Source organism: Haematobia irritans, chromosome 3 (assembly GCF_050003625.1).
Source record: "Haematobia irritans isolate KBUSLIRL chromosome 3, ASM5000362v1, whole genome shotgun sequence".
NCBI lineage: Eukaryota > Metazoa > Arthropoda > Insecta > Diptera > Muscidae > Haematobia > Haematobia irritans.
In genome coordinates, this window is record NC_134399.1 from 24,158,016 (window position 1) to 24,171,320 (window position 13,305).

Genomic DNA, 13,305 nt, shown 5'->3' on the forward strand with positions numbered 1-13,305 from the left:
TTTCTTCTTCATAAGAGTAATATTCTATGTTATTAGGACTAAACTAATTAATTTAAATTTCCATGTTTTCTATCCATATGAAAGATATATGTGGCACAAGTTGCTATATTCATTGAATTGTTGTCCAATTTCATCGATTTTGGCTAACTTTTGTTGGGCGGATTTGTCTTATAAGCATCTGAAATTGCAAAGTTATACAAAATATAAGAAAAATATTATCAAATTCTATCGTTCATATTGATTTTTAACTTACAAGAGTATTTCCTAGAGCCAATAAGGATATCAGCTTAGTTAGCATTAAACAGTAAGAATATTCAAAAAATTACCATTGCAAGACCTGTCTACCTGAAATTGAAAATAATTATTTTTAATAAATTGAAATTTTGGTTTTATTAAAAACGGACAAAATACCGTTTATAGAAAAACTTACCACCTTGAAAAATCCATCCAGTAGGTACATTATTGGAATCATATCCATAGACTAATGGGACGTTTTTGAAATTATTCTCTGAATATATTTGAAATAAAAAATATTATAAAATTAGACATAATTTCCATTTGTTAGTATAGCATTTAGTATTTAAGGTTGATATTAATTTCGAGTTTAGAGGCTTTTCATAAGTTTTCTTTAATAATCCATTATAAAAAAATAATCTTTATAAAAAACTTGGTTTGGGCTATTCTCCATCAAGTTATATTTAAATTTGTATCGAAGACGTATAATTTTATACTTTTCTTAGTGATTTATTTTTAATTTTAGCGGCTAAACTCGAACTTAGTACTCACTCACCTGTAGGAATTGCTGTAACATAAAAAATATAGATTCAAAAAACTGGTTGAATCTCCAACCTGTGATCCAGATGTAGAATAAATATCGATCATCCTATTACCACTCATGTTGTATATTTTTTATGTAAATCAATTAAAAATCCGCACTAATTTTAAACTATTTACAGAAATATACAGTTCCTTAATCTGTTATTTGTTTTTTTTTTTTATCAATAAAAAGCGTTTTTGATTTCTCTATGTTAACATCACATCATTCACTTCTCAGTTTCTAAAATATTTCGAAATAAATGTATTTTCATTAATAAACACCAACACCGCACGTACAATTTTGCAAAATTAAATCCACGTGTGCACTTCATAAATACATCAACAGAACTGAATGCAGCAATAGAATTCAGACACAAATAGTCATAAAGGATACATACATGCCGTAAAGAAAAACAACTCCACACACACACACGATCCATTTCTGATCTCGCTATTGCAAGAAAACAACTCTCACCACAAAAGATACCAACAACACACAAGGAACATTCCATTGTCTCTAGAATCAAAACAACCAACAACAGCATAAATGACGCAATAAGAAACACAAACAATCATACGAGATATACACAAAATGTCTAAAAACTCCCTCACATGATGCAATGATTTCATTACTCTCTGCTCACTTCATTTTTCAGTAGCATGTTTATTGATTAGTTGGAATTCTATCTATAAGTTAAGGTAAAATATATACCAAATTTATGAGGAATCTATGAAAAATGATATACACCCGGAAAGGATTATATTAACTACTTTTTATTCTACTTTATCTAAAATTTGCAATGTGAGGAAAAACACTCCAACTTATAATAAAAAGGGAAATAATCTGTAGGTAGCCATCATACGAATCAGTAATGTCGTTAAGTTAATTTTTACTACAAAAATTTTTTCCATACAAAATTTTTTCTTAGTAAATTGTCCACATTTCGTAGTAAGATTTTTATATTGCCCATGTATTTTTATAATACAATCAACGATGCATTAACTACTGTGTTGGAAATTAATTTAAGGAAAAATCCTTCCCATTTCGTAGTTAGTGAACTAAAAAACATTTACTGAATTTTTATAAGTTTTCCTTTAGCTAAGTTAATTTTCGTTGTGGTGACGAAAAATGAACTACATTACAGTAAATTTGTTGAACTATGTGGAAGTTAAAATGGTCCTTAAATTTACAAGACACTTTTTTTTCTGTGTGGGAGATTAGTTTTTATATCCTTTAATTATGGAGTGATATGAATGAATATTAACCCTTTGACGACGAATGGGACATATATGCTCCATTTCGTATTTCCGTTGTAAAATCTACATTTGTCAGCCAATTTTCATAAAATTCGATTTTATAGAAGCAGAACACATGTAGCTATAAAGTTGTACATTTAAATTGAAACATTTTTGTGTACTTTGTGTTTGGGAAATAATAAACATGAAAAACGATATAGCGATGTCCATCTGCCTGTATATGTAATTTTGTGTGCAAAGTACAACTCGCAATTTATGTTCGATCATCCTAAATTGTAGCAGTTAGGTCTTTCTTCGTGTCAAAGACAATCGCTATTGATTTTGTCGGTTCAGATTTATATATCTTTTGCCCGATATGTTAAATACATATGGCACCAGAGACCAAAATCTTATATTGATTTGTACAAGGAGTAAAATTGAGAGTATCGTCAAGTATGCCATGTATGGTTGAAATCGGTTCAAATTTAGATATAGCTCCTATATATATTTTACACACGATTTATATTCATATGACCACAGTCCAAAGTTTTACTACGTGTTATCTACAATTTTGCACCATTTTTATACCACCACCATAGACTGGTGACGGGGGTATAATAAGTTTGTCATTCCGTTTGTAACACATCGAAATATCGATTTCCGACTATATAACATTTATATATATTCTTGATCTGGGAGAAATTCTAAGATGATATCACCATGTCCGTCTGTCTGGCTGTTTGTCTATCTGTTGTAAATTTTGCACAAACTCGTCTCTTGTCTGCAGACAGATCAAGTTCGATGATGTGCTATATCGGTCCAGGTTTTGATATAGTCCCCATATCAACCGACCTCTTGATATGGGGTCTTGGGCTTATAGAAATCGTAGTTTTTTTAATCAAATTTGTCTGAAATTTGAAATCTAGAGGTATTTTATGACCATAAAGAGGTGTGCCAAAAATGTTGAGTATTGGTCCATGTTTTGGTATAGCCCCCATATAGACCTATCTCCCGATTTTACTTCTTGGGCTTATAGAAACCGTAGTTTTTATCCAATTTGTCTGAAATTGGAAATCTAGAGGTATTTTCGGACCGTATAGAGGAGTGCCAAAAATTGTGAGTATCGGTCCATGTTTTGGTATAGCCCCCATATAAACCGACCTCCCGATTTGGGGTCTTGGGCTTATAGAAACCGTAGTTTTTATCCAATTTGCTTGAAATTGGAAATCTAGAGGTATTTAAGGACCATAAAAAGGTGGGCCGAAAATGGTGAGTATCGGTCCATGTTTTGGTATAGCCCCCATATAGACCGATTTCCCGATTTTACTTCTTGGGTTTCTAGAAACCGTAGTTTTTATCCGATTTGCCTGAAATTGTAAATATTCTGGTATTTTAGGCTCACAACAACGTGTATCGGATTAAGTTTTTATCGGTCCATTTGGTAATGCCTCCATATAGACGATTTCACTTCTTGAGGGTATAGAAAGCACAACGATCATGAAAATTGCTTGAAACTCAATATAAAATTTCCAGATCTTACTTCTCGGGTGAAAATCTACAGATTTAAGATTTCAAATCAAGATGTTATTTTATAATTTTCTTGCACACTTACGAGAGATGTTAATGATTCCTCTAAAACTCAAATAAAAATGGTTCTTATAAATCCAGAATCTGATATAGTCTATGTTCCCTCAGCCAACATGGTTGCAGGTGAAAATGTTACATGGTCGCTGCAAAAATAGTTTTATCGATAGCGCACTCCCTACACAAAGGACATGAGATATTTAATGAACAATTTTTATTCCATTTGATTATAATTTAGTCTGTTCGGTAAAATTAAAGAGCATTTTGAGGACGAATTGAATATTTCAAAATGTACCAAATAGGTCATTGTACTTTTGGGAAGTGGGATTTATCAAAATTTAGTACAATTGTACCAAATTTTACCTCCCTGTTTCTCACGATATATTCAGGTCACGAGTAAGTTTTCTACCACCGCGGCGTGTCCACTTTTGGGTACGCTGCAACTCTGCCAGTACCACAGAAACCTGCACGAGAATAAAAGATTTATCAGAGGACTCTGAATTATGTATTTCTAGCCAAATGTAAAGCAATCACACTATCGCGCTTAAATTCCATCAGGAGTAACATTATTTCTGAATACAATGCTTTTGTAAGCTTGTAAACAATAAAATGAACTATCACTGGAATAAATCTGTCAGTCTCCAGACAAGAGGTTTAGAAATTAAAGCCAACTGAATTTGATTGCAATACTTATCAGCCACACAGTATGGTCGCACAGGAAATAAAAATATTTTTTTGTCTTCAATCAAGAAATTAATTGTTCCAATTAATGTTTGTGATTGATTTTTACTTCAATTAAAAAATTTGTTAAATCAATTAAATATTTAATTTGATGTTTTTAAAATTTAATTAAAATTTTAATTAGAAACATTTTGGTGATATTTTTTTTTCTATGCTGAACAATTGTTTATTTGAAAAATAGAAATAAGCTTGGGGAGAGGTGATTTTTTTCGAATTGTTTATTTTGGCGGTACATAAAATGATTTAAACAATAGTGCAATATTATCTGAAGTCAAATGTTATACATGTAGAAAAATAAATTAATTACATTAGCTTTTAAAGAATAGCGTATCCCGTAACCATACAGTCGACATAATGAAAATAACTCTCAGAAAAGGAATATGATCGCAATAAACCTGTTTCTTTTCTTGGATGCATGGGATATTTTTGTCGCAAACTATTGTTTTCTCCTCGAACCTTACCATGCTGGCTGAAACCTAATACATGATTTCAGAGATAATAAAAATGGCTGTTACATGCTCCCTATTCAAAAATAAAATATTCAAGGTGACCATATTCCTTGTCTGAGTGTTGAGAGTCTTCTGTTTTTCTAATCAATGATTAGACACATTAATTTTACAAATCATATTAGGCTCAATGAGATTTTCGCAATATGCTCCAATTAGAGATAACTTTACAGGAGACATGGTTGGAAAACAACGCATAAAGGCTTCAACAATATCGCACCTGAAAGAAAACAAAGACATGAAATTGTTATACGGATTTATTATGTAATAAATTCTTATGAAATTATTTGACCGACTTGACAATGAGATTTTGGAAGAATATAACGATAAATGCCTATCTCAGTTTGATATTATTTTTGATACTTGTTTATATGATATATTTTTTTTCTATTTTAGTCATTACTTACTTATTGCCTCCAATTGGCTGCTTTTTCATACATTCCATTGCTGCCATTTCGGCCACCTTCCATACAGATGGATCACGACGGGATGTCATAAAACCAGTGGTTTGTGGAACATTGTCTACCAAACTACCATCAGCTTTGAACTTTTCGTAGATAAAAGAAATTTTTTCATTAGATAAATCCATTTTTTCCTACATATTACTTCAATTTTCATATGAGCGTAGTGGAAATGAAGACTAAGGAATTGGTATTATTAACCAAATGCCAGATACCAATTTATATAAACCTGACAATACACATGTGTCATCGCTGGCTAATGCGATGATACATTTTGGGTATTATTTGCTAATTTTTTTGATTTCCATAGAAAATTCGGTCAACATGTTATTTCTATAAAAAATGTTGTCAAAAAAATTCCAACATGCAGCTTTACAAAAAATTTTGTCAATATTTTATTTCTATTGAAAACTTTGTCAAAATTTTATTTCTAAAGAAAACATTTTCAAAATTTTCTTTCTATAGAAAATTTTGTCAAAATTTTTTATATAGAAAAATTTGTCAAAATTTTATTTCTATAGAAAATTTTTTCAAAAATTTATTTCTATAGAAAATTTTGTCAAAATTTTTTTTCTATAGAAAAATTTTTTTTCTATAGAAAATTTTGTCAAAACTTTATTTCTATAGAAAGTTTTGTCAAAATTTTATTTCTATAGAAAATTTTGTCAAAATTTTATTTCTATAGAAAGTTTTGTCAAAATTTTATTTCTATAGAAAATTTTGTCAAAATTTTATTTCTATAGAAAATTTTGTCAAAATTTTATTTCTATAGAAAATTTTGTGAAAATTTTATTTCTATAGAGAATTTTGACAAAATTTTATTTCTGTAGAAAATTTTATTTTTAAAGAAAATTTTGTCAAAAATTTTATTTCTATAGAAAATTTTATTTTTAAAGAAAATTTTGTCAAAAATTGTATTTCTATAGAAAATTTTATTTCTATAGACAATTTTGTCAAAATTTTATTTCTATAGAAATTTTTGTCAAATTTTTTTATATAGAAAAATTTGTCAAAATTTTATTTCTATAGAAAATTTTTTCAAAATTTTATTTCTATAGAAAATTTTGTCGAAAATTTATTTCTATAGAAAATTTTGTAAAAATTTTATTTCTATAGAAAATTTTGTCAAAATTTTATTTCTATAGAAAATTTTGTCAAAATTTTATTTCTATAGAAAGTTTTGTCAAAATTTTATTTCTATAGAAAATTTTGTCAAAATTTTATTTCTATAGAGAATTTTGACAAAATTTTATATCTGTAGAAAATTTTATTTTTAAAGAAAATTTTGTCAAAAATTTTATTTCTATAGACAATTATGTCAAAATTTTATTTCTATAGAAAATTATGTCAAAATTTTATTTCTATAGAAAATTTTGTCAAAGTTTTTTGTTCTATAGAAAATTTTGTCAAAATTTTATTTCTATAGAAAATCTTGTCAAAATTTCATTTCTATGGAAAGTTTTTGCAAAAAATTATTTCTATGGAAAATTTTGTGCAAATATTATTTCTATAGAAGTCTTTGTCAAATATTTCACTTTCACAGAAAATTTCATCAACATTTTATTTCTATAGAAAGTTTTGTCAAAATTTGATTTCTATAGAAAATTTTGTCAAAATTTTATTTCTATAGAGAATTTTGACAAAATTGTATTTCTATAGAAAATTTTATTTTTTAAATAAAATTTTGTCAAAATTTTATTTCTATAGAAAATTTTATTTCTATAGACAATTATGTCAAAATTTTTTATTTCTATAGAAAATTTTGTCAAAGTTTTTTGTTCTATAGAAAATTTTGTCAAAATTTTATTTCTATAGAAAATTTTGTCAAAATTTCATTGCTATGGAAAGTCTTTTAAAAAAATTATTTCTATGGAAAATTTTGTGCATATATTATTTCTATAGAAGTCTTTGTCAAATATTTCACTTTCACAGAAAATTTCATCAAAATTTTATTTCTGTAGAAAAATTTGTCAAAATTTTATTTCTATAGAAAACGTTTTCAAAATGTTATTTCTATAGAAAAATTTCTCAAAATTTTATTTTTATAGAAAATTATATCAAATTTGTTTTATTAAAAAATTTTGTCAAAATTTTATTTCTATAGAAATTTTGTCAAAATTTTATTTCTGTAGAAATTTTTTTCAAAATTTTATTTCTATAGAAAATTTTGGCAAAATTCTATTTGTATAGAAAATTTTGTCAAAATGTTATTTCTATAGATATATTTTGTTAACAGTTTGTTTCTATAGAAAATTTTGTCAAAATTTTATTTCTATAGAAAATTTGGACAAAATTTTAGTTTTACTAAAAATTTTTTCAAAATTTTATTTCTAGAAAATTTTATCAAAATTTTATTTCTATAGAAAATTTTGTCAAAATTTTATTTCTATAGAAAATTTGGACAAAATTTTATTTTTACTTAAAATTTTTTCAAAATTTTATTTCTAGAACATTTTTTCAAAATTTTATTTCTATGGAAAATTTTGTCAAAATTTTATTTCTTTGGAAAATTTTGTCTAAATTTTTTTTATCGTTTATTTTGTCAAAATTTTATTTCTATAGAAAATTTTGTTAAAATTTTATTTCTATAGAAAATTTTCTAAAAATTTTATTTCTATAGAAAATAATTCAATAAATTTAAAAATTCACCTTTTATGCATTGTTTAGTAAAATCATGATATTTACTCACCGCTTTACATTCTTCGAAAATACAAGCTCTAAAACATTTAGCATTGTGATTGTTAGCCCATCTGAGATGAATATAGTCTTCGATATCACCTTTGAATTAAAACCAAAATTATAATTTGTTGACTTAAATTTTTTGTTTTTATTTCATAGACATACTCTGTCTGGCTTGATGTTTCATGGCACATTTTGCCACGGCTCTTCTCAAAAAAGATCCCGTACAGAAGTCATTCTTGAAATTCAAAGAAAGTTAGAATATAATTTATACTGAATTTGCTGAGGTGGACTTACAGGCCCTGTAGCCAATACCAAGGCTAAGTGAGACAATAAGATGAGACTTAACTTCATGGTGGTATTAACAAAACTGTCCAAGTACTAACTATTTCATGAAGAAATATTGACCAATATATAGCAATTCGTTCGTGGTCTGCAATTAATTGGGTTTGTTAGCTTTAACATTGTAAACTTTTACATTTATTTTTAATTACAAAAGATTCTCTACCTTAAAATGTCCATGAATATTTCTTATTATGCTTTAAAAGAATATATTTAATACTTTTGTATTTTTTTTTAAATAAAATCAAATCAATGAACATGTAATATTAAGGGACCATTTACATCATGCTCATTATTGAAATTATAATTAGAATTGAAATAAGGGTATTGAGGCTATTTCAGATAATATGCCGTAAAGAGAACTTTGATGGTATTCTGTAAATATCCACCAAATCAATTGAACAGATTTGTAATCTATATGGAACAAGCAACTTGGATTTTTTTTCTTTATAAGTCGTTGGAAATTTAAAAGGCAAAGTGGCTGTTATTTTTGGTGTGTATTGGCATAAGAGAGTAAAGTCGACCCATTTTCGTCAGCGGTGACTGGAACTTAAATTTTTCAACAGCCGACAACGCACAGTGCTTCATTCCCATACAACGAATGGACAAAAATAGAGGGAAGCATCTTAGGAAAGCGAAACTTTGAATGCCTTGTTGGTGATCAAAACTACGATATATACGAAGTTTGGTTCCGATGGGATCACTCCTTTACGGACCTCCCATACAAAGGTATCATAAATATCTGATTGCACAAAAGGGTGAGATAACGCAAATAGCAAAAATACCGTCATTTGGGAACGATTACAGATGACTCTTTGAAATTTTGTAGATATTGACCAAGTAGTGAGCCAAATTTTGAGATCCTAAGTGGACCGGAATCCTACTGATAGTGTGAGATAACACAAAATAGCAAAATGTCTACGTCGATACAAATTTGTTTATTCACCTCTGTCCAATGATCCATTATATGCATCTCTTACATTTTTGAATATTTTTTTTATACCCTCCACCATAGGATGGGGGTATATTAACTTTGGCATTCCGTTTGTAACACATCGAAATATTGCTCTAAGACCCCTTAAAGTATATATATATTCTGGGTCGTGGTGAAATTCTGAGTCGATCTGAGCATGTCCGTCCGTCTGTTGAAATCACGCTAACTTCCGAACGAAACAAGCTATCGACTTGAAACTTGGCACAAGTAATTGTTATTGATGTAGATCGAATGGTATTGCAAATGGGCCATATCGGTCCACTTTTACTTATAGCCCCCATATAAACGGACCCCCAAATTTGGCTTGCGATTGCTCTAAGAGAAGCAAATTTCATCCGATCCGGCTGAAATTTGGTACATGGTGTTAGTATATGGTCTCTAACAACCATGCAACAATTGGTCCACATCGGTCCATAAAATTGGTCCACATTCTTTACCGAATAAAATTTTTTAAAAATTTATTTCTATATCAAAATTTAATTTCTGTAGAACTTTTTGCAAAATTTTATTTCTATAGAAAATTTTGTTGAAATTTAATTTCTATAGAACATTTTGTCAAAATTTTATTTATTTATTTATATTTTTATTCACTTATTTAATCAATCAACGCCCTTTAGAAAATTTTGTCAAAATTGTATTTCTGTAAAAAATTTTGTCAAAATTTTATTTCTGTAAAAAATTTTGTCAAAATTTTAATTCTATTGAACATTTTGTCAAAATTTCATTTCTATCGAAAGCTTTGTCAAAATTTTATTTCTATTGAAAATTTAGTAAAAATTTTATTTTCATAGAAACTTTTGAAAAAAATTTCATTTCTATGAAAAATTTTATCAACATTTTATTTCTATAATTTTTTGTCAAGGTTTTTTTTTTTTTTTTAATAGAAGATTTTGTCAAAATTTTATTTTTTTTATTTAGTTATTTATTTTTATACCCACCACCATAGAATGGTGACGGGGTATAATAAGTTTGTCATTCCGTTTGTAACGCATCGAAATATCGATTTCCGACTATATAAAGTATATATATTCTTGATCAGGGAGAAATTCTAAGACGATATAAGCATGTCCGTCTGTCTGTCTGTTGTAATCACGCTACAGCATTCAATAATGGAGCTATCGTCCTGAAATTTGGCACAGAATCGTCTTTTGTCTGCGCGCAGGTCAAGTTCAAAGATGGGCTATATCGGGCCATGGTTTGGTATAGCCCCCATATAAACCGACCTCCCGATTTGGGGTCTTTCGCTTATAGAAACCGTAGTTTTCATCCAATTTGCGCGAAATTGAAAATCCAGAGATATTTTGGGACGTTGAAGAGGTGTGCCAAAAATGGTGAGTGTCGGTCCATGTTTTGGTATAGCCCCCATATAAACCGACCTCCCGATTTGGGATCTTTCGCTTATAGAAACCGTAGTTTTCATCCAATTTGCGCGAAATTGAAAATCTAGAGGTATTTTGGGACCTTGAAGAGGTGTGCCAAAAATGGTGAGTGTCGGTCCATGGTTTGGTATAGCCCCCATATAAACCGACCTCCCGATTTGGGGTCTTTCGCTTATAGAAACCGTAGTTTTCATCCAATTTGCGCGAAATTGAAAATCTAGAGATATTTTGGGACCTTGAAGAGGTGTGCTAAAAATGGTGGGTGTCGGTCCATGTTTTGGTATAGCCCCCATATAAACCGACCTCCCGATTTTACTTCTTGGGCTTATAGAAACCGTAATTTTTATCCAATTTGCCTGAAATTGGAAATCTAGAGGTATTTTTGGGCCATAAAGAGGTGTGCCGAAAACGGTTAGTATCGGTCGGTATTTTAGTATAGCCCCCATAAGAACGATTTCCCGATTTAACTCCTTAGGTTTCTAGAAACCGTAGTTTTTATCCGATTTGCCTGAAATTGTAAATATTCTCGTATTTAAGGCTCACAAAAACGTGTATCGGATTAAGTTTTTATCGGTCCATTTGGTAATGCCTCCATATAGGCCAATTTCACTTCTTGTGAGTATAGAAGGCGCACTGATCATGAAAATTGCTTGAAACTCAATGTAAAATTTCCAGATTTTATTTTTCGGGTGAAAATCTACAGATTTAAAATTTCAAATCAAGACGTTATTTTATAATTTTCTTGCACACTTACAAGAGATGTTAATGATTCCTCTAAAACTCAAACAAAAATGGTTCTTATAAATCCAGAATCTGATATAGTCCTCATAGGTGAAATCTTTAAATGTATCTTCGGGAAGTGTCCTCAAGTCCTCAAGCCCTCCTGAAATTTCAAAGGAAATCCTAATATTTGGTTCATGGTGGTGGGTATTTAAGATTCGGCCCGGCCGAAGTTACTGCTGTATGTACTTGTTTTACTTATTCTTTTATTTAATCAACCAACACTTATTTCTATCGAAAATTTTGTCAAAATTTTATTTCTATAAAAAATTTTGTCAAAATTTTATTTCTATTGAAAATTTTGTCCAAATTTCATTTCTCTAGAAAATTTTGTCAAAATTTTATTTCTATAGAAAATATGTTAAAATTGTATTTCTATAGAAAATATGTTAAAATCACCATAGTAAATGTTGTTATAGATTTTTATAACATCAAAAATTCTTCTAATCTACCAAACAGTAAACTATCTACATTTTTATAATACATATTGGAAAAATTAACTTGGACTAAAGCCATTGAAACTCCAAAAAGTGCAATAGCTCACAGATGTTCATAACATTTGTTTTAATCTAATACATAAAAATAAGTCGGGGTTTCCTTCCTTACGCAATAACTCCAGAACGCACGAACCGATTTTGCATAACAGGTTGGCTGATAAGTCCCCGGTTTGACACATAGATGGCGTCGCTAGTATTAAATGCATATTATTTTTATATAGTACCAACCTTCAAATGATTTGTGTCAAAATTTGACGTCTGTAAGTCAATTAGTTTGTGAGATAGAGCGTCTTTTGTGAAGCAACTTTTGTTATTGTGAAAAAAAATGGAAAAAAAGAATTTCGTATTTTAATTAAATACTGTTTTCTGAAGGGAAAAAATACGGTGGAAGCAAAAACTTGGCTTGATAATGAGTTTCCGGACTCTGCCCAAGGGAAATCAACAATAATTGATTGGTATGCAAAATTCAAGCGTGGCGAAATAAGCACGGAGGACGGTGATCGCAGTGGACGCCCGCAAAATGATTTTTAATGACCGTAAAATGAAGTTGATCGAGATAGCAGAGGTCTTAAAGATATCAAAGGAACGTGGTGGTCATATCATTCATCAATATTTGGATATGCGGAAGCTCTGTGCAAAATGGGTGCCGCGCGAGCTCACATTTGACCAAAAACAAGTTTTTCCGTCGATATGTGACAATGGATGAAACATGGATCCATCACTACACTCCTGAGTCCAATCGACAGTCGGCTGAGTGGACAGCGACCGGTGAACTGTCTCCGAAGCGTGGAAAGACTCAAAGTCCGCTAGCAAAGTAATGGCCTCTGTTTTTTGGGATGCGCATGGAATAATTTTTATCGATTATCTTGAGAAGGGAAAAACCATCAACAGTGACTACTATATGGCGTTATTGGAGCGTTTGAAGGTCAAAATCGCGGCAAAACTGCCCCATATGAAGAAGATAAAAGTGTTGTTCCACCAAGACAACGCTCTGTGCCACAAGTCATTGAGTACGATGGCAAAAATTCATGAATTGGGCTTCGAATTGCTTCCCCACCCACCGTATTCTCCAAATCTGGCCCCCAGGGACTTTTTCTTGTTCTCAGACCTCAAAAGGATGCTCGCAGGGAAAAAATTTGGCTGCAATGAAGAGGTGATCGCCGAAAATGAGGCCTATTTTGAGGCAAAACCGAAGTAGTACTACCAAAATGGTATCAAAAAATTGGAAGGTCGTTATAATCGTTGTATCGCTCTTGAAGGGAACTATGATGAATAATAAAAACGAATTTT

The 13,305-nt window shown here is 29.8% G+C and overlaps 1 protein-coding gene across 1 annotated transcript; it reads right to left on the reverse strand.

The window, feature by feature from the left end:
- Positions 1-4,515: 4,515 nt before the first annotated feature.
- On the reverse strand, positions 4,516-8,427 carry LOC142230647 (uncharacterized). The gene is made up of 5 exons (XM_075301288.1): positions 8,321-8,427; positions 8,189-8,261; positions 8,034-8,122; positions 5,291-5,430; positions 4,516-5,103 (listed from the first exon to the last, which is right to left on the reverse strand). The coding sequence occupies exons 1-5, from the start codon at positions 8,375-8,377 to the stop codon at positions 4,971-4,973; spliced, it is 492 nt and encodes a 163-aa protein (XP_075157403.1). The 5' UTR covers positions 8,378-8,427; the 3' UTR covers positions 4,516-4,970.
- Positions 8,428-13,305: the final 4,878 nt, after the last annotated feature.

Coding starts and splice junctions, on each gene's coding strand:
- LOC142230647 (XM_075301288.1), bottom strand. CDS start 8,377: ATGAAGTTAAGTCTCATCTTATTGTCTCACTTAGCCTTGGTATTGGCT. Junction 8,262..8,320: donor TGGTATTGGCTACAGGGCCT/GTAAGTCCACCT, acceptor TTGAATTTCAAG/AATGACTTCTGTACGGGATC. Junction 5,104..5,290: donor CAGCCAATTGGAGGCAATAA/GTAAGTAATGAC, acceptor GTTTTCTTTCAG/GTGCGATATTGTTGAAGCCT.